General features: G+C 39.8%; 3 protein-coding genes across 4 annotated transcripts; 1 reads left to right on the forward strand and 2 right to left on the reverse strand.

Annotated features, from left to right (window-relative positions):
* Nucleotides 1–1009: 1009 nt before the first annotated feature.
* On the reverse strand, nt 1010–4622 carry syt1b (synaptotagmin Ib). The gene is made up of 8 exons (XM_034233654.1): nt 4481–4622; nt 3363–3538; nt 2668–2781; nt 2364–2531; nt 2082–2249; nt 1648–1765; nt 1432–1565; nt 1010–1322 (listed from the first exon to the last, which is right to left on the reverse strand). The coding sequence occupies exons 1-8, from the start codon at nt 4620–4622 to the stop codon at nt 1116–1118; spliced, it is 1227 nt and encodes a 408-aa protein (XP_034089545.1). The 3' UTR covers nt 1010–1115.
* A 2928-nt stretch (nt 4623–7550) lies between these two features.
* bbs10 (Bardet-Biedl syndrome 10) lies at nt 7551–10839 on the forward strand. Its single transcript, XM_034233662.1, has 4 exons — nt 7551–7603; nt 8466–8665; nt 8750–9730; nt 9901–10839. Exons 1-4 carry the CDS (start codon nt 7601–7603, stop codon nt 10691–10693), a joined length of 1977 nt encoding a protein of 658 aa, XP_034089553.1. The 5' UTR covers nt 7551–7600; the 3' UTR covers nt 10694–10839.
* Nucleotides 10840–11705: 866 nt separating this feature from the next.
* Nucleotides 11706–18016, reverse strand: cd9a (CD9 molecule a). Of its 2 annotated transcripts, none has more exons than XM_034233695.1 (8): nt 17810–18016; nt 14962–15064; nt 14737–14834; nt 14205–14279; nt 13961–14065; nt 13339–13428; nt 12900–12983; nt 11706–12778 (listed from the first exon to the last, which is right to left on the reverse strand). In XM_034233695.1, the coding sequence occupies exons 1-8, from the start codon at nt 17876–17878 to the stop codon at nt 12713–12715; spliced, it is 690 nt and encodes a 229-aa protein (XP_034089586.1). In that variant the 5' UTR covers nt 17879–18016; the 3' UTR covers nt 11706–12712. The 2 variants fall into 2 exon arrangements, with proteins under 2 accessions (XP_034089586.1, XP_034089587.1); XM_034233696.1 differs by lacking the exon at nt 17810–18016 and adding an exon at nt 16167–17058.
* Nucleotides 18017–19131: the final 1115 nt, after the last annotated feature.

The following is a 19131-nucleotide window of genomic DNA, read 5'->3' on the forward strand; positions in this document are numbered from 1 at the left end:
GTTAGTTTGGCCATTAAAATGCGTTTTGATGTCATTTGATGCGAGAAATATGAGTTGTTATTTCAGATTGTACACATAATCTGAAATAACAACTCATATTAACACACATAATAATTTTTTTTCTGCAGGGAGAAATGTGAAGATCACGTGACATAGACGCCAACCATTGGAATGAATGGTGAAAAAAAACGTAGGGATTTTACAATTTCAGAGGCGTTTTTGTAGAAATACTACGTCCTACATTGTGGACCAACGTAGTTATTACACGTTTTTTTATGAGACTGGGTTGTCATTTCACCACCATTTTCCAATACATTGAAAGGAATGAGCAATGTTTACTGCCTATTTCCCATGACATTTTTTTTTCTTGTCAATAAAAGTATTAGCTTTGAAATAATATAGATTATTCGGAACAAAGATGAACCATCCATCCATCTTCTCAAAGTGATTAAATGTTCAAAGATGAACATTTAATCATATTATTGGTGTGACTCTAGCCTGTTCATCCTTCCTGGTTGCTATACTGCAGAGAAAATGTCTATTAATGATGAGGCCCCAACTCTTAGCTTTGCATTTCTCTTATTTAGGGCTGTTCTCCAAGACTCTTCACTCTCCAATGTATTTTCTTAGCTTTATAAGAATCACTTCTATTGTGTTGTGTTTCAAATGGACACACATATCCATCCAAGCATTTAGCTAAATGCAACAGTGAATAATAATATAAACATAAAGTAGAGAAATAATAACACTCATAGGAGTATCTTATTTCATTAGCCATTGGATTGTCTCCCTCTGCAGGCTATTCATGTTTATATCATGCGTAGGGTACATGCATTTAAACAGCAAAGTACAGAAGAAAAACACAGGTTTAAAAAATCTCATGGTTTAATAGCACTTTACATAGTTATACATTTGTCCTTAATACTGTTTGTAGTGATTCAGTAAAAATGTAATAACAGTGACTTAGATAGTGTCATGGGTAAAACAGGATATTATTGGGTAGATTTAGTTAGTTAAATTAATCCTAAAGAGTTTTTATTGCAATAAGGGGAGGAACATACATTTGAATTAATGTAGTTAAATGCTACAAGGTCAAAACATACTAGGTGACAGTTTCATTTCTTGTTTGAAATAAGAGCGTTGACTTCATCCTCTGGTTTGAGACTATGCCATTGTGCTATTGGCCTCCGAGGATTTGCCACCATGTCTTCCCAGTGGCGCTGCTCAGTCCCAGTGCTGTTACTGCCCAGCAGCACTTTGCCGATGGCGTCATTCTTCCCGATCTTATCATAGTCCAACACAGTCACTGCTATCTGCACCTTCTATAAAAAACACATGAAAATACACACAAAGAAAATGAGTACATTTCATGAATTGCTTTTTTAAATGTTGTTTTTTGTGTGTTTGCATACAAATATATACAGTATTTACCTCCATCTGTTCACATGTCACTTCAAAGCTAAAAGACTCATTAAAGTAAGGGTTTAAGGTGTGCTTCTTTGTTGTTGTTTTCTTTTTCTTGAGTCTTTTTCCATTCTGCATTAAGTGGATCTTTGCATACGGGTCTAACAGAGAAAACAGAGTGGTTTTAATAGTTTTTCCTTTTTTAAAAGTCTCGTTGGTGAAGTTGTCTGTCGCTTGACTCACCTGATAATCCACCCACGTCCATTTTCTTCAGGTTTTTGGCCTCCAAAATCACCACCGTCAGCTTCCCTGCAGTAGGCACATACCTCAAGGACAAACATATGTCTCCAAGTCGCTCACTCTAAAACAGAGAAAAATAAGTTAGTATTTTATTAAAGATAAAGTATGGCTTTGCAATTACAATGACACATAAGTGACCTTTCTGTGCATGACTCTGGTCATTGAATTTAGGTGTAAATATAAAAAGGAGAGAGTATTTGATATTACTCACAAAACCCAAATTGTAGTACTCAGTTTAGAAAACTTTTTCGCCAAAAAACAGTAATCATTTCGGATCAAGAGATCAATAGCAAGTTGTTCTTTTTATTAATATTATTTGACTAGTGCATCCCTATTTCAAGGTCATATCCTCCAACCCTCTCTCCGTGTGCTCACACCTCCTCCTTCTCTGCCTTCTGCAGATCCCTCCACTCCTGCAGAGACTGGCTGAAGTCCACACTGCTCATCAGTATCTTCACAGCTCCAATGGCGTCGTGTTTTGAGAAACGGTCGAAATCGTACACAGTCATCATCAGTGTTTTCCCGCCCAGCTCCGTGTACGGTACCTACAGAACACATTCACAGATAATAATTAGAAACATATTTTGTACCATTTGCTGAGCCTGAACCCATTTAGGATCATTTAAAAAATAAATAAAAGTATTTATCTTTGAGTTTACCTTAAATGTAAACGTCTCATTGAAGTTCGGTTCAAGGGTCTTCCTGTGCACTTTGGTTTCAAACTTTTTCTTTTTGTCTGGGAGCAGAAAGACTTTAACATAAGGGTCAGAACTACCTCCCACATCCATGGCAGGAAGTTCAGCAGCCTGCAAGATGCCGACTATCAGCTAGAATGTGATAGCAAAGGAAAGTAATAACAAGAGATGAGATTCTCAATAATTGACAGCAAGTTATTAATTTGGTGAACATTTTAGAGTTTGCAGATGGTGGGGAAAATTGTCATAGTGAATAGTGGCATCTCACTGTGTTGTCTGTGAAGTTGTAGTCTAATGTGTAATGGAGCCTGCCCAGCTTCTCCTCCTCCTTGGGCTCATTATCTGACAGCTCGGTTTCTTTGTTACCTTCGTCTTTCAGCGGCTGCAACCACAGACACACACAGATCACATGCAGGAATAATAAAACATAGCTTTACAAGTAATCAATTAAGTGTTTCTATCTCACAGCTATTTGTGTCAGGTTCATGCAGTATATTGTAAGCACTGCACAGCCAGAGGTGATTAAACAAAGATCTAGTTACCGTCTAAAGCTTATTTATTGTTTAAAGTATACAGGCAGTTTTACAGCATCAGTGTGGTTAAATGTGACCTGAATCCTTGAGGACAAGGGAAACACTCTTAAACAGCTCATCTCAGTCCTCAAACTTTACTACAATATGAGCTATGTGCAAAACATCCATTAGTCCTAACACACACTGACAGTTTTACTAGTCCTGTGTGACCCGGACGTCAGGACTGTGATCCATTGCAAGGACAGTACATCTGCAGGGGGACTGTGTGTGTGTGTGTGTGTGTGTGTGTGTGTGTGTGTGTGTGTGTGTGTGTGTGTGTGTGTGTGTGTGTGTGTGTGTGTGTGTGTGTGTGTGTGTGTGTGTGTGTGTGTGTGTGTGTGTGTGTGTGTGTGTGTGTGTGTGTGTGTGTGTGTGTGTGTGTGTGGTTTACCTTGCTGTAACCTCCATCCATTTCATTGTCAATGCCTCCGTTGCTCTTCTCTTTTCCCTTTTTCTTGTCCTTTTCTTTGTCCTTCTTTTTCAAGCACTTCTTCCACACACACACTGCACATGACAACACCACGCACAAGCTTACTATGCAAAGGGCATCAACTGCCCATGATGGCACTGCAAGATGAAATAAACACACACATAGAAGATGCAAAATTGATTTCTTTAGTCAGCCACTTGAATGCAAAGATAAACAGAGTGAGGAAAATCTTTATAGATCATATTTTGTGGTGGTGTTCTATTGCATTGCAATGTTCAGTCAGGTGTTTTCATGTCCATCTCTTATGTATTCTGCTTGTTCTAAAGCATCATGGAAGCAATATTTGACTATAATATCATGTCACATATTCAAATACAAGATGACATTTTTTATGACTTGCAGTTTGCTTCCCCATAAAACATGCGCATAGCATTACAAGCAGTACGCATTAACAATCCTGGTATGTCGGAACTAATACAAATGAATAACTTCCACACAAGAGGAACATAAAATGCAGTTCTAGAGTAGATTTTAAAAGTAGCCAACCTAACCTGTTTTTCTGTCCCCTTTGAGTCAACGCTTGTTTGGCCTTATCATATGATGTGTGTACCTTCCTCATTCAGTCACAAAATGCTAGACACACCATGAGCTTTTACTGTTTTAGGATGGTTTGCCATCCAATTATTTAAACTGACACAAACACAGATGACTATCTTATTTATTAAGTGACTTGTATGATAAATGGAGATTACTTAGACCATTGTAAGACTCTGGCATTGTAAATGTTTGTTAACAGTGGCAGATAGTCCATTTTATTACTTTTGGTTGTGTGCGGTTTTTTTCAAGTTCATTTTTATATTTTTATATAACAATGACTGAATATTTTCGGAACATTATATTATACTTACGGCAGTTGCATAAAATCGTCTTGAAATGACAATAATATTTTGTTCTCGCAATTATTTCTGTGATATATTTTAGCAGGCTACGCACCATAACAGCATGATAGTTTAGTTATGTTATTCCGGACATTCCTTTGGTTCCAAAGGAACAGAGCATGACCTCAGAGTCTGACTCACTGTGGACGCTGTGCAGTTCACTCATGAACTTGTTGGGACTGAGGCCTCCAGAATGACCGGGGTTGGTTGTTTCATTTGGCAAGTGGGTTGTTGGAGCAGGGGTGCCCGTTGCAGGGGGGGCAGCTCGACGGTTCCCAGTCATTATTGGACGAGTAACAGATCCAGAATTAAACTGACAGAGAAACACAGAGTCAAGAAAATATTGTCTCAGCCCTTAAATAACAACTTGAGTAATTTAAGGAACATCACACTATACTAAACAAAAAAACAAAAAATCTATTTTGAGGAACAATCAAAACAGAACACATAAACACATACACCCTCCAAGTTTCCTTAAATGCTTTTGATTAGATGTATCTGTAGCATTAATATGCTTTTAGAAACGGTATGACCATCAGTGTCAAATGACTCCTGTTTCTGCTGGCCTGGCACTAACACTTTAACACAGGATATGCAAGCAGCTGTCTCGGTCAAAGCTGCTGACATGCAGGGGAGAGGAAGGGGACAATTGAAGTTGAAGCGTCACGCGTGGACCGCTGCTGTTCCACTGTGAGCTGCAGGGGTCAGAGTCATGGGCCAAGGTCATGCTCAGTATCTACGAAAAAAACTGCCAAGACTCCCATGTTAAAAAAAATGTAGATACCTTTTTTTGCTATTCTGAAGTTGAGTCAGCAGATGAGATCTCACACCAAAGCAGGACACTGATCTCAGTTTATGTCTGCTTTTTCTGAAAAGACAGGCGCTAAACAGAAGCCACTTAATTACAGCTGCAGGAGCAAACAGATGTACCTAATGATGGCAGAAAGAACACCATGTCTCACATGATACAGGTCTCTTATACTGATCACGTTATGTATTTCAATACTTATATATAATATTTCTGATTTGTTTTTGCAAAAGTTTGACTAAGTAATAATGAGTAATTCACAGATTTGATTTTTTTCACATGGTAATTCTAAATGAAAATACTTAAATTATTCATTGTTAAATATCGGGTATATATAAAACATATGTTAACGTAACTAAATGTGTAAATGTGCGTCTTTCAATATGTTTGATGCAGATGATAATGAATGACCAGCCGCACCATATGTCCCCTTAACTTTAGTTAAAACAGCAGTTAAAACTATTTTTACACCTCATCCAAAAAGTTAGCAAATTCATTACATTAATGTGTGCATTCTAGTGTCATTGCACCGTCACTGACAACTTAAGAGAGCCTTGTTTTTAACTTGACATTGGACATGTTCTCAACCTTCACAAGAACTGCATCTTTCATAGACACAAAAGAAAATCACGGAATTTGGAGGTAAAAACTAATAAATCACCCAAGGTTATTATGTTGCACCTAGACTGTATCTGGTCAATAAGAGAATGACCCTCACCAACCTGATTATTCTAATTTTGTTATGGTTTACACAGTTACTTTTCACTGAGCACAGTTGGGAGATAAATACATCAAAGTACTTTAATTTGATAAAACTAAGAGAAAGATAAGGACCCAGAGACATACCTGTATTCAGTCGCCCCAGCAGCAATGTCCAGACACACAGGTACTCCTTCTTCCCACAGAGAGGTGGAGGTGGAGGAGGAGGAGGAGGAGGAGGATAGATGACAGGACCAGAGAGGGCGGGACAGGCGGAGGAAAACAGTGAGGGAGGAAAGAGTTTTTGTATCACCAGTTCATAGATGTCACAAAGAAGAGAGCAGGTGTATGAAAAGCTGGATCAAGGGGGAGAGCAAGAGCAAGGTAGCGTAGGACAAGGTGGGGAATTGCAGCTCGGTCTTCTTCTATTGCTTCCTTCTGTGTGGGTGTGTGTTACTTGTGAATGTGATCTTGTCCATCCCTTCAGGTCTCATGGGAGCACGGGTGCTTATTTGCGCCCCACCTCTTGTGACCTCTGTCCCATCCCAACAGGTCACCCTCACTGGGCCACTGATGCATATTCATTAGCGAAATGACATGGCTTTTTAAAGGCTCGTTAGCATAGTGAGAGTTCAGCAATAGAGGACATTTACATTCACTGTGGACAGTCTGTATGTGTGTGTTGGTGTGTGTGCATCTGGCAGGAGCTGCAGAACTGTCTCATATTGTCTATGTATAGATGATGTTGCCTAATTTAGAAACTTAGGATGTGGTTTCTGCAGCAACACAGAGATCAAGTTCCGGCCCCGCCCCGTTCACCTTGAGGTACCAGACATACTGTAGAGATACTGTATAGAAGGAGGGAAGAAAGAGAGGGGGATGGGCAGGGGAGGGTGGGGTGACATCACCTCTGTCCTTGACATGTGGAAATACACACAATGCATGTTTCTGCTGATCAGGAACATTTTAGATCAACATGGATTATCACTTCCCAAAGTCTGCTATTTTAATAATGATGTGACAGTATGGTCAGCTGACTTTTTCAGCATTAGTACATTTTCATGTGTAGAAAATAAACTTTATTTAGTTCTAGCCAGTCCCATTGATAATGATCTCTTTAACAAGGGAGACCTAAGAACAAATTACATATAAACAGTATAACAGCACAATTTATGAAACACTTAAAAATATTGTTGACGTCTGGTGATGTTATATCTGATCTCAACGAAGAATATAAAGCTTCTCTGCAAACATTCAGGAATTTCTTGAAATCAAACAGATCTTCATTTATGTGCTTTCTTCGAGACAAAGAGTGTTAATGGTGGACATAAAGCTTTTTAAAAGACATTGTAGGAAACCCATACGTGTTTGCTTTTTTTTCTACACCTAGCACCACTCCTATTGACCATGTAAAGCAATATTATCATATTATGAAAGAGACTATGAAATTGTTCATTTGAACAACAAACTAAATAGGCATTTTAGTCACATGACACTCCCATGTCATGTGCAGTATCATATCATAATAATCTTAAATGTATTTATTACTTTTGCACAAGCATTTTAAAAGGAAAATTGTGGTACAATAATTTGTACATAAGTGTTTACAGTATACCAATGTCCTTGGTTGTTGGGTTAGAAAACATCTTGACGCTAGGTGGCAGCAGTCACTTCTGATGTGAATTACAGCTCTACAACAAACCACAGAAGAAGCCTCGTCTCTAGGATACGCAGGAAGCGTTCCTGTTGGGCTGATGGTAAGTACTCTGAGATAAAAACATCGTGTTGTGGCTAATATTTTTGTTTGTTTGGTTCATACTGGCAGCTAGAAACTAGTGCGTTTATGTTATATCTGGGGTTTGTAATAAAATAAGCCCCTGTGCGGAAGGGTTAATCTCATTTCATTCAGCTAGCTAGCAGATGCTAATGTTTTCAACGCAGCTTCTAGCTGTTAGCAGTGATCAGAAAATAGTTATACGAGTTTATAACGCTAACCAAGTAAACTAACTTTACACTGATTTTTTCAAAGTGAACATTGACTGACGCTGAGTAGTAGAGGTGGAAGAAGTAAAAGTAGAAGTACCACAGTGTAGGAATACTCTGTTAGAGTTAAAAGTCCTGGAATCAAAATGTTACTCAAGTAAAAGTACAAAGGTTTGACTCGTAATTATACCTTATTTACCGAAAGTAAAAGTAGTATTTATGCAAATTGGCCCATCCCAGAATAATATTTGGCATATGTTTTGATATTGATGTGTTTATTTAAATGTGGTAAAGGGGCAGCTAATTTATATTACTTTGTAGCTTGTGAATTTACTCCAGGTGTAACTAAAGTCTTATTTAAGTGTTGATTATTTTTTACATTATTAATCCAAACGTGAGATGTAAGACTGTAACCCTAAATTGAAATCCATCCTGTGTCAAATGTTTGTAAATTAAAACTGTGCTGCATACATTATATTGTTGGAATTTCAAGCCCATCTGTAGAGTTTTCAGGCAGTAGTATTTAAATGTCCTGTTGCTTTTTATGAAATACCAAAAGCATATTTGGAAAAAGTTCTGTTTCCTGTTTGTAAATTGTATATTTTCTCTTGCAATTGATATTTATGTTTCTTTCAGGTTGCAGGGATGCCGCCAGTGGAGCGTCTTCATCTGGATCATGTTGTGCAGACTGTGTGTGTGTTGGAGTCAGTTGTCCTCCGCAGTTTTGGCCCTGAAGGAGGACAGGTTCTGTTCACCAGAGACACGGGACAGGCGATGTTGAGCCGCAGTGGGGCTCGCATTCTCACTGCGCTACGACTTGAGCATCCACTGGCCAGGTAACACACACACTCTGTCACTATGATAGTCTTCGACAAGTGACATTTTATATTTTTTATATATTTGTGTGTTTTTGGTTTTAGGATGGTGGTGGAGTGCGTCTTGAAACACAGCACTGTAACAGGCGATGGATCCAAGACGTTTATCCTACTGCTAGCTTCATTACTACGGATGATTCATAAAATGGCCTGCAAGGAGCCTAATGTGTCCCACACCTACACCTCCAGGCAAACGGCAGAGGCTTCAACTGCCAGGCACTTGGCTGACAACATTCTGGCATTTGCATTGGAGGAGCTAGATGATCTCATAGCCATGGGAGTGATGCCATATGGATGCTGTCTGTCATGGGAGGATTTCACTGCAAAAAAACATTTACCAGGACCCTCAAACAATGACTGTGTTCAAAAACTGCTGACATCATTCTTTCATTCACGTCTGGGTCGTTCCCACTGTGACTTTATAAGCAAACTAACCTGTGAACTGCTGACTCACTGGAAGTTTAAAAGGGACCAGCCTTCCTTATCACTTGAGTTTGTAAATGACAACTTGGATGCATTGCACACACCTGTGTCAGGCTTCCCTATCAGTTGTTCACGTTTGATTGAGGGGCAAGTCATTCACAGAGACTTTGCTACACCGTGCCCTCAGACTGAACAAAAGACAGTTAAAGCTGCAGTTTTCTCTGGTTACCTACAGCCAAAATTGCTCAATGCAGGACAAGTGCTGCAGCTGGGATGTGGAGAGCAATGGATGGAGGAGAATTCAAAGAACAACAGTAGTATAGTGCAGTTTAGCGCCTGGACAGAAAGGTCCCTGGAGTGTGTCTTTGCAAACCTGCAGAGTTTGGGTGTCTCTGTGATCCTGTCTGCAGTGAAACAGTCGGCTGCTGTCCTGTCTTTAGCTGCACAGGCAGAGATGTGCGTTGTGGAGTGTGTCAGTGAAAATGAGCTGTCTCTCTTTACCCAGCTAAGTGGGGCCACACCTGTCTCAGACTGCTGGATGGTTGAACCAGAGCACGTCGCTATGCTGACCTTTTGTAGACCAATTCTGCTGGGAGCCCATAGGTATAAACATGTCTCTTTGCCACTCATATAACATGTATATTTAAAAGTCAGAAAAATGCATACAATTCATTATCATAGATAATAATTGATTTAACATACATGTATATTGTTTTGATTTTCTCAATCTTCTTTGATTCATGAATGTTAAAATGTAACTTTTTCTCCCACAGGTATGTCCATGTGGCTTTCAATGATTCAGAGGAAAGGGTCACGGTCAAACCATGTAGTCTGGTCATTTGTGGCCTAGGGGAAGGACAAACTGACCAGTATACATGTGCATTTCGAGACGCCATCCGCATGCTCCTTTCAACATGGGAGCCCATGGGTATGACTGCAACCACAGCCTCAAAGAGGACCTTGCAGTCAACCAAAAGCACTTATTCACATGTGGATCAGATCCCCAATGTACCTCCCTTCCAGCAGTGTGGGTTGCAGCCAGGTTATGTCATACCTGCTGGTGGGACATTCGAGTTTCTCTTACACCATGCCCTCCTACAAAATGGCACCAGTTGCTCAGCCTCTGATGACACAGTTACAAGTGGCCTTGCTGTTTCCCAGCTCTTGGCAAATGCTCTACTGATTGTGCCCAGACAGATTTATTCCCACAGTCCAAGACATTTCCTGCAGGCTCAAGCAAGGTTCCAGACTATTATTCAAAACCATTCGCACCCATTTAGCCTTGTCTACAAACAAGAGCACAGATCAATCTTTGGGGAAAGTGCATTTCCTCTAGAGGAGGATAAACTAACAAAGCATCGTTTTACTGAGGCTGACGTGTCAGCAAAACTGTTCATGTCAGACTCCGGCCTTGAATCTGTGTCTTGTAAATACCAGCTACTTCTGGCTGTTCTGCAGTGTCTCTCAAGTATTCTCCATGTAGACACCGTGCTGCACACACACACTCAGTCACGCAGACTTGCTAACACTTCCTGGGAGGACACAGACGACGAGACTGAAGACTGAGATTGTATTGTATCCAAAAGGTAAAATAATTAATATATTTTTGTATCATTCAAAAGGTGGAAGGAGATCCTTTGCAGATTGCTCTAGCAATATTAGTAATACATGTATTTGAAATGCACTGTAATAATAAATTACATTTCATGGCAGCACTGTTGTATGGTTCAGTTTTTGGCTAGTAAAATGTTACAGTGGTTCTTCACCAATCAGTCCAATCAAGGCTAGGTTTACCAACACCAAAGAAAACATCAAACAACTTAGTCTTAGTCTCTGTATTTGACAGAATGGGCAATTGTTATCATATCATTTAGTCTTTATATACTGTGTTTATGTGTAGAAGTGTGGTAGAGTTAATGTTGATGTTGGCATATTTTCTCTTGAGTTTTCATCGTGGTTCCTATTTTTCTCTTCCTTATCTCGTTTTTCCTGCCCTCTTCCTTTGGCCAGTAGACATCATGTTACATAAGAGCCATACACACAGAACAACATGGAGACATGTCTCACATATGAACATAGTTCTTTTTATAATCAGCGTTATCTCCATAGTGGGGGTGGGGTGTCTGAGAGGGCAACACCCGGCTGTCAACAACCAAATCAAAGGGTACTTCCTTGTGCTATAATCAGAGGAAAACTAACTTTTCTCACCTCTTTTTGGATGAAAAAGTGAGTCATTAGAAATAACATGACTCACTACCATACATAATTGTGCACCGTTTACTGTAATCTGTCTATACGCCTTGTTTTGAAACACATATTTGGATTGATTGTGATGGCATGACTAGGAAAACAAAAACACTTCTTGGCTTGGATCAAACTGTACATGAGTCACACTTGATGGCCATGAATATCAAAGAAAGGAAAGCTGGGAGGAGTATTAAGAATGTCTTTTTCCATTGCGCACACAGATTAGATCCTGGATGTTGTTTTGAGTCTTATCAAGGCACGTCCACCCATCTAACCCCTGCATTCCCCTATATCCTGCACCACTAAATCCAACCATGCCAAGGAAAGTCAGTTTGATAGTATCTTATTTTAATAGTGAAGAATTTGCTCTTGTAGTTAATGTATTTAACTCGGTGACCTTCTGAGAAATGGCTTAAAGTAAAACTACAGCAACATGACGTTCGCTGTGTGAGTAACTGCGTGCCATTGCAAAACACCTTCAGAGTCAGTACAATTAATTTTATTAGGCTCTCATTCATTTTGTCTCTGTGAAACATAGTGCATATGGTATAAATCAAGTCCAGTCTATGTAACATGGAAAGAACATTATAAAATACACCATCACAGTTAAAACACATGTACCATACAACCATCTATGTGTATAAACCTTTTACAAATAAAAAAAGACATTTACAAAACTTGACAAAAAATGAAAAGGCGTTTTTAGAAAGGGCATGTTATGGATAGAGACAATAGGAAGGGTACAAATAAAATGTCACAATGTAGAAACCGAGATGCTACTCTAATACCGAGCTAGGTGAACCGCACTGACCGCAGTTCCCAGCTTAGCATTGAATCGGCTACTAGTCACCATAGTTTTATATCTGTGTTGTAAAAAAAAAGGACTGTAGAATTTCATTGGCTATTGCTGGATGGTGGTGGCCTTTTCTGAGGCCCTGATCCATGATTCTTCTGGCTGTCAAGTGATGGCAATAGAAATGTGATCCATATACAATAATATGATCTTTTGTTTAGATAATTAGCAGTTCACAAACACTAATTACAGTCAAATGACCACACAATTATGTCTTCAATACATTTCCACTGAAGCACAGATGACACCCATTCTATAGTTGGGCCTTATAACCACATTGCATCTATATAGTCCAGAAAGGGTGGGCCTAAGTGTCAGTCGCAGTTATAGCTGATGTATTATCTAATAATCAGAGATATCCGCACACAGCCTATCTTAGATTGTCCCACTTGAACAAGCAGTGTTTATGGCAGTGGAGAGTCATGTGACTCTAGGAATAGCATCATGCAATATTAATAAAGGACTCCAGGATGTGATGGTGGGACTCACACCACCTCCCGAGACTTCCTGATGGCGCAGCACAGGAGCATGCTAAAGATCATCCCAAACACCTGCAAAAGAAAGAGAGACATACATTACTTGTGTTTGTTCTTTACTCACCTCTGCCCTGCGCTCATCCTCCAGGGCAGCTGACACTTAAACTTGATGAGTTACAGTAAATCCCACACTTACCATAACAACCCCAATGGTGATGCCGGCTCCTCCAATGATGTGTAGCTTGGAGTCAAACACCTCGTCAATGGCATCAGGGCAGCTCTGCAACACACCAGCATAATTCCTTTCAGCTTCCTCTAAGCCTATGCTGAACAACATGACGTGTGGTATTGCACACTTAACAGACAGCCTGAGAGCATACAGGCTCTGGTAAACCAGTGTTGCCATAGTTACACTGCAAAGAGGCTGAGGAAATTAGTGTGCAAAGGAAAGACTGATAACCTATGGCCCACGTTTGACAATTATTTGACATACAGTAACGTAATTGCTTCCTAACAGCTTTTAGAAGTTATGGATCATCTTTGCTATTGAAATATGATGTTCTTTCTCTAGCTCTTGACTGAAGTACCTATCTGTGTTGGCATCCAATCTATACAAACATTCAGAGTAGTTGTACCTTAGTAATGAGCTCCTCAAGTAGCTCTCCCTGGGGACAGGTGTCTTTGTCAGCCTCTTCTACCGTACCAGTTGGCCCGCAACAGTTCAGCTGTGGAAAAAAGTCATGCCTTTAGAACACAAGATGGCAGAGGGAATAGACATCTATAACTTAAAGTATTTTAAAGGAACATTCTTGTTACAATTGTTATGTTGTTATCACAATGAGGTTGCTAGTCAACTGGTGGAGGCACTGTCCAAAATAACCGATCTCCAAAATAACCTATAATTTTTCTTACATAACTATTGGTGCAGAGATTAAAGGAACCCAACATGTTCATGCTGTTAAGAAGTTATGTAAGTGCGTGTTTAGACTAGCTGTTTCCCCCTAGATGATATGCTGTAGGATAATTGCCTCCGGGCTCACTAAAAAAGAAAGTACAGGTGCTTATTTTCCTAAAATGTGGTATTTTGCTGAATTTACAACTTCTAATCATCCTAAACTTTCTTAATATTAGGCGGCACTGACAACTTTCCCATGGGAATACATTGCTTTAAGGAAATATTGCGTGTCAAGTTATTTTAAGATAAGATCTAAGTCTACCTGAATTAGTATGAAGCTGAAACTAAAAGACATGGCTCACCCCAGTTTGAATCATCCGCAGAGTGTCTCTGAGTCTCTTATCTGAATTTGGCATCTTGAACTTCTTGTAGGTCTGCATGTAGGATGATGTGATGTCGTTTACCACCTGAAAAACAGCAGCAAGACGGTAAAATAATACTTTATACACATAACTCACATTCATTGTGGTACCATTCATGTTTGTAGCTTTGTAGAAAAGTTCTATCCAAATAAATGAATAATTATTACATAAACTTGTACATTACCTTGCTTTGGTTGGAAAATACCCAGATACCAGCCGCAACTTCAATGGCAAATATGATAAGTAGGAAGAAGAAGAACTGCAAAGAGATAGACAAAATGAAACTCTTTTGATTGCTTGAATGTGTGCAGGCGTGTGCGCATGTCTTTTGAATGCATGTGTGAACAAGTTACAAGGTCACTTGAGTGTAGCTGAACCTAATGTACAGGCTCCTCCTCCTGGGAGATTTAGTACAAGAAGATTAGGGCCAGACAGGGAGGGAGGGGGAGAGACGGGGAGAGACAAGTGCTGCGAAATCTAGAGACTCTTCTCTGGCCTTGATACTGTTCAGTAAACAAAGATGAATGTAGCTTATATTTCTTGGAGAGCCCAATGTCGGTCTACAATCCACACTTGCTTAAGTTCAGTAACAAGGCCATATGCTGCTGAGTAAGATTGTGACAAATACATATAGACCCGGATATAGTATAAGAAACTGTTTTAAATAGTTTACGTTTAATGTTAGTTAAGTGCAGAACACAAAAGATGGTACAAACCATTCCCAGCATACAGGGGGACTCCTGGATGGCCCCACAGCAGCCCAGAAAACCCACCACCATCATTAGAGCTCCAGCTGCTATCAGGATATATACACCTGCACACAGATACAGAGAATCACAGACATATACAAGCATATTTTGCAGCGCTCACATAATCCAAAATATAACTTTGCTTAAATGATAAGGGATAATGTTCCAGCTCAAGGACAGAGGGAATCTTACCCGTGTAAAACACATTTGGAGAGTCTGTTTCTTCAAACAGGCCTTTGGTCTGTGGGTCTAATCTCAGCCACAGGCCTATAGTGAAGACAGCAGTGCCTGCAAGCTGAAACACAACATCATGTTTATTTTCACAAACAGTTCTGCAGTTAGTTATCATACCACTAAATGCACGATGTACACAGTCAACCTGATAGTACATTTCAATTATATTAGCGAGAAACTAAGCTGAAGTTCTTGTCATTCATAAGCACTCTCCATATTTATGCAATATGCCATTTGACATCTTGTGTATTTCATTTTGATTTTACCACACCAGTTTACTTGGTGTTGTCTGAATTTTAAAATGTTTCTGCTTCCAGTTATCATTTAAAACATGTACTAACTAAGCATTCTTGTGGTCTAATTGTTACATGTTTTTCTCAGTTATCAGTCGAGGAAGAGGTCTCCACAGTCCGTCATATCTAATTCTTCACCCACAACATTTCCAACAAATCTATTGAAAATGCCTTTTTTCAACTCTTAAAAAGTATAGGTCGGGGGACAGACATTTGTAACTCCTCAATAATGAGACTTTGATATTATAGTGTATAGAACACATTGATGTATTAAAACATATTGATGGAGGCAGGAAAGGCTGTAATTTGCTCATCTAACTGCGTAAAAACAAGGACCCTTTGTGTTTGTATTGTTCACATGTTTGCTTATACATCAACATGTGTATTTAATATTGGCACAAAGTAGCATGTCGATCCATCAACACATAGATGCCTGCATGTTATTATGTATGTACATATATTCTGCAGCACTGATGTTGTGCATAGCATGTAACCAAACAGAATAAAGGTGTGTATTTTACACTGCACACGTCCCTTCATGGTACCAGAGATTGTGCAATGTGCTACACATTGACTCACTTACAGGGCTTGGCAGCATACACAGGTCTGTGAATATTTAACTTTAAAAGTCAAACCGAAAGATGGCAATCTGTTTAATTCCAAGTGTGTTTGTGTATATTTGGCCATTCTGTTGATGACTTTTACATACTCTTTATTCTAGGATGTTTTATGTTCCATTGTGTAAACAAAAGAGCAGGTTAGAGCAAAGAACAAATGTGTACTAGTCCAGTAGTCCCACCTCTTCCTTCCTCTCTCGTTCTCACACACAATCAATCCAACACCACATGATTAAAAGTAAAGCACACCTACCCAGAAGAAAGAGTTGAAGACAAACATGAGATATTTCACACACTTGATTCCCCCAACGACAACCATGCTGATCCAGTCAACACAGTTCACAGCTCTGAGTGATTTTTAACTATCTGCTTCCCAGGAGGCAGTCAAACATAATGGTGTCAGTTTAAAAAAAACGTGGTGAAAGGAGAGATCGTTTTCATTACCACGCCTTCATAAAATCACATGACTTCTACAGTTAGGGATTGGCAAGAGAGCCGTGTTACTCAAAAATCTGACCTCCATTGTTTAATGTGATATGAACTCCTGCCTGTGTTCCTTCCTCTCTTTTGTCCCATGTTTATACACACATAGCTTGTGTTTTTAACTTCTGCATTTCTGAAAGTTACAGTATGCTGGTACATACATTTGCATATAGCAGGAAGTAGGACATAGGGCTCTGTCTAGGCATGTTAACCAAAAACGTTTTTAAATACCTGCCCAGCAGCATATTACCTGCTCTGTTATCTGAACTGTGTGCACAGTTACTAGACTGCTCTAAAATGTGACTACTACCTATGTCTCACAGAAGCTGTTTTATTGAAACCAAGGTCTGTTAACCCCTTGAAACTTGATGCACTGACACAACGATGCACATAGACACTCTTGTTGTTTCCAGATTATCTGTGTCATGTGATATGTGGCTGCATAATGACCAGTGTATCATATATTCACTTCCTGCTCAGTCCAACACAAATGGGAAGTGTCTGCACTTTCATTGGGTTGGGATGTTTGAGCAGGATTTTTGTATTAATTTAAATTCAATCAAGGACATGCATTTTCAATTCATGGTCACCATCCTGGCTTCTTACTGCTATTATTTACAGACACTGGTGATTTTTACAATGTATAGTGGATTTTTTGCACATTTGTAATACCCATAATTGGTTGTGTTGCCTGGGTTATTTGCATCTCACACATAAGCACACACACACTTTGGGAAATCCCTGCCCTGTAATGGATGGTTATTCTAGGCTCTATCTATAGCTGCACTGCACACATAATAAACGTTCATAAATGGGCAAAGCATTCATGTGAAACCACACACACAAACACACCACAAACAAACTGACAGACACACCCTGCAGGCTTAGCTGGACACAAATAGCCTCCATGGGATATCTAGGATTTATTCACACACTCACTCCCTGACATGCGCAATTGTTCACATCACGTGAGGAAGAAGAAGCGTTCATTATTATAATATCAGGGACATTCTCCACCACAATAAAGCGCCCCCCTCCCCCCCATTGCATTTATTAAAATGCTGTGCGCGCAAACTCCAAAGAGTAGTCTGCACGGTGGAACTGGGTCACTTGGCCACCGGGGATTATTCGTCCAGCCCTCTCGGTCTGCACGCGTATTGGGACGCTTTGTATTTAGTTGTGGTCAGTGCCCAAAATAATGCAGGGACACCTCGAGGATATACTCTGATAACAGTAACCGAGACTGTGAGCACTCAGTACGATCCTGCATCTGGGACGTCGTCTTATTTCATTCACGATAGTAACCGGCTCACACACGAACGCGCATGCACGCAACACTCTCTCTCTCTCTCACACAGACAGGGTGTATAATTTATTCTTTAAGAAGAATACAATTTATCGCTTCAAACTCACCCAGAATACGAGGTTGAAGGCGAACATCAGGTATTTGACGCACATCTCTCCCCCCGACAGTGCAGCCATGGCGGTGCTTGATCTATCTCACTTCTGCTGGTAGCACCAATTAAAACACTCAGTAGAAAAGAAGACCTTCGAAATAACAGTCAGTATGCAGATTGAGGTTATTTGCCGACGCGTCGCACTGATACGCGCACCGTGCTGTGCGCGCCTGTAGTGGTCCGCCCCCACTGTCTGCACAGCCCCCTGTAGACTTTTTTTTAAATGTATCACAACATTTTAACTTTATGCTTTTACATGTTACATTTCTAATTAGATTTTTCAAAGACATCTACATTAAATTAAATTAAAGGGCTGATAATTATTGGAGGGTTTTTTGTGTGAGTTATCAATCATGTAATGACGTTGGCATTTGTGGAAATGTTTGCTAAAGTTATCATATTCTTTTAGAGGGGATTGACATAGCAGTTTGCGAGACTAAGTGGGGATTTAGTGCACGAGTGAGACTATCTCTGGTTGTCCAAATAGGATTACAGAGAACATCACCATTTTTAATTGTTATCCTGTAGCTCTGATAGAAAACCTTAAAGTCTGCACTCAGCGTGCGTCTTTGCTTCATACAATGGTACATCAGAGCCCTGCACAGCAGCCTGCGGTGGGCTTTTTGACCACAAGTTCCTGCAGCACCATGTGCTGTGGGATGACGTAATTTTCCCAGAATAGAAAAAGCGCTTTCAGGGATTGAATATACTGTACATGAATGAACACGGTGCACGAGCTGTGCATCTCCCCCAGACAAATTCCTCAAACATACAGAAAGTGACCAGAATTATCCTTCAGTTCAAAACACCAGATAGTCAATATCATTCATTTTGGTAATTATATTGTGTGCATGTGTGTTTTGTGGTCTGCATCAGAATGTTGAACCACCCCCTAATTTACCTATCAATGTGGGGTTTAGGAATTTAAACTAATGGTTTTATCCATGCATACATGATTTACTTAGAGTTTACAGATTCATTATTAATAGTTAGTCACGAATAAGAAAGGAAGAACCATTTTTTTATACGTACGTAAAGTTTGCACCTGAGAGCGTTGACCCATACACTTTCCCAGTGTGTGTGTGTGTGTGTGTGTGTGTGTGTGTGTGTGTGTGTGTGTGTGTGTGGTGTGTGTGAGAGAGATTTTGGCAGAGTTCAGTGTTGTGTTTGTGCATGTCTACCACCACAACAGTGTTATTGCGTGAGATATCTCCAGTAAGTGTGTTTTCCAAAAGGATTGTTTGGGTTGGCGTCGATACAGATACGTATGTGTAGACT

The sequence above is a fragment of the Gymnodraco acuticeps genome, unplaced genomic scaffold (assembly GCF_902827175.1).
Source record: "Gymnodraco acuticeps unplaced genomic scaffold, fGymAcu1.1, whole genome shotgun sequence".
Taxonomy (NCBI): Eukaryota; Metazoa; Chordata; class Actinopteri; order Perciformes; family Bathydraconidae; genus Gymnodraco; species Gymnodraco acuticeps.

Excerpts from the sequence above, each read along its gene's own strand:
- syt1b (XM_034233654.1), bottom strand. The coding sequence starts at position 4,622 with ATGACTGGGAACCGTCGAGCTGCCCCCCCTGCAACGGGCACCCCTGCT. Across the intron at positions 2,782-3,362 it reads TGGATGGAGGTTACAGCAAG|CCGCTGAAAGACGAAGGTAA; the intron begins GTAAACCACACA and ends CTGTGGTTGCAG. Across the intron at positions 1,566-1,647 it reads GGACGTGGGTGGATTATCAG|ACCCGTATGCAAAGATCCAC; the intron begins GTGAGTCAAGCG and ends TTTCTCTGTTAG.
- bbs10 (XM_034233662.1), top strand. Across the intron at positions 8,666-8,749 it reads CTTGAGCATCCACTGGCCAG|GATGGTGGTGGAGTGCGTCT; the intron begins GTAACACACACA and ends TTTTGGTTTTAG. Across the intron at positions 9,731-9,900 it reads ATTCTGCTGGGAGCCCATAG|GTATGTCCATGTGGCTTTCA; the intron begins GTATAAACATGT and ends TTTCTCCCACAG.
- cd9a (XM_034233695.1), bottom strand. The coding sequence starts at position 17,878 with ATGGCTGCACTGTCGGGGGGAGAGATGTGCGTCAAATACCTGATGTTC. Across the intron at positions 14,835-14,961 it reads TCCAAATGTGTTTTACACGG|GTGTATATATCCTGATAGCA; the intron begins GTAAGATTCCCT and ends ATCTGTGTGCAG. Across the intron at positions 12,984-13,338 it reads TTGAGGAGCTCATTACTAAG|AGCTGCCCTGATGCCATTGA; the intron begins GTACAACTACTC and ends GGTGTGTTGCAG.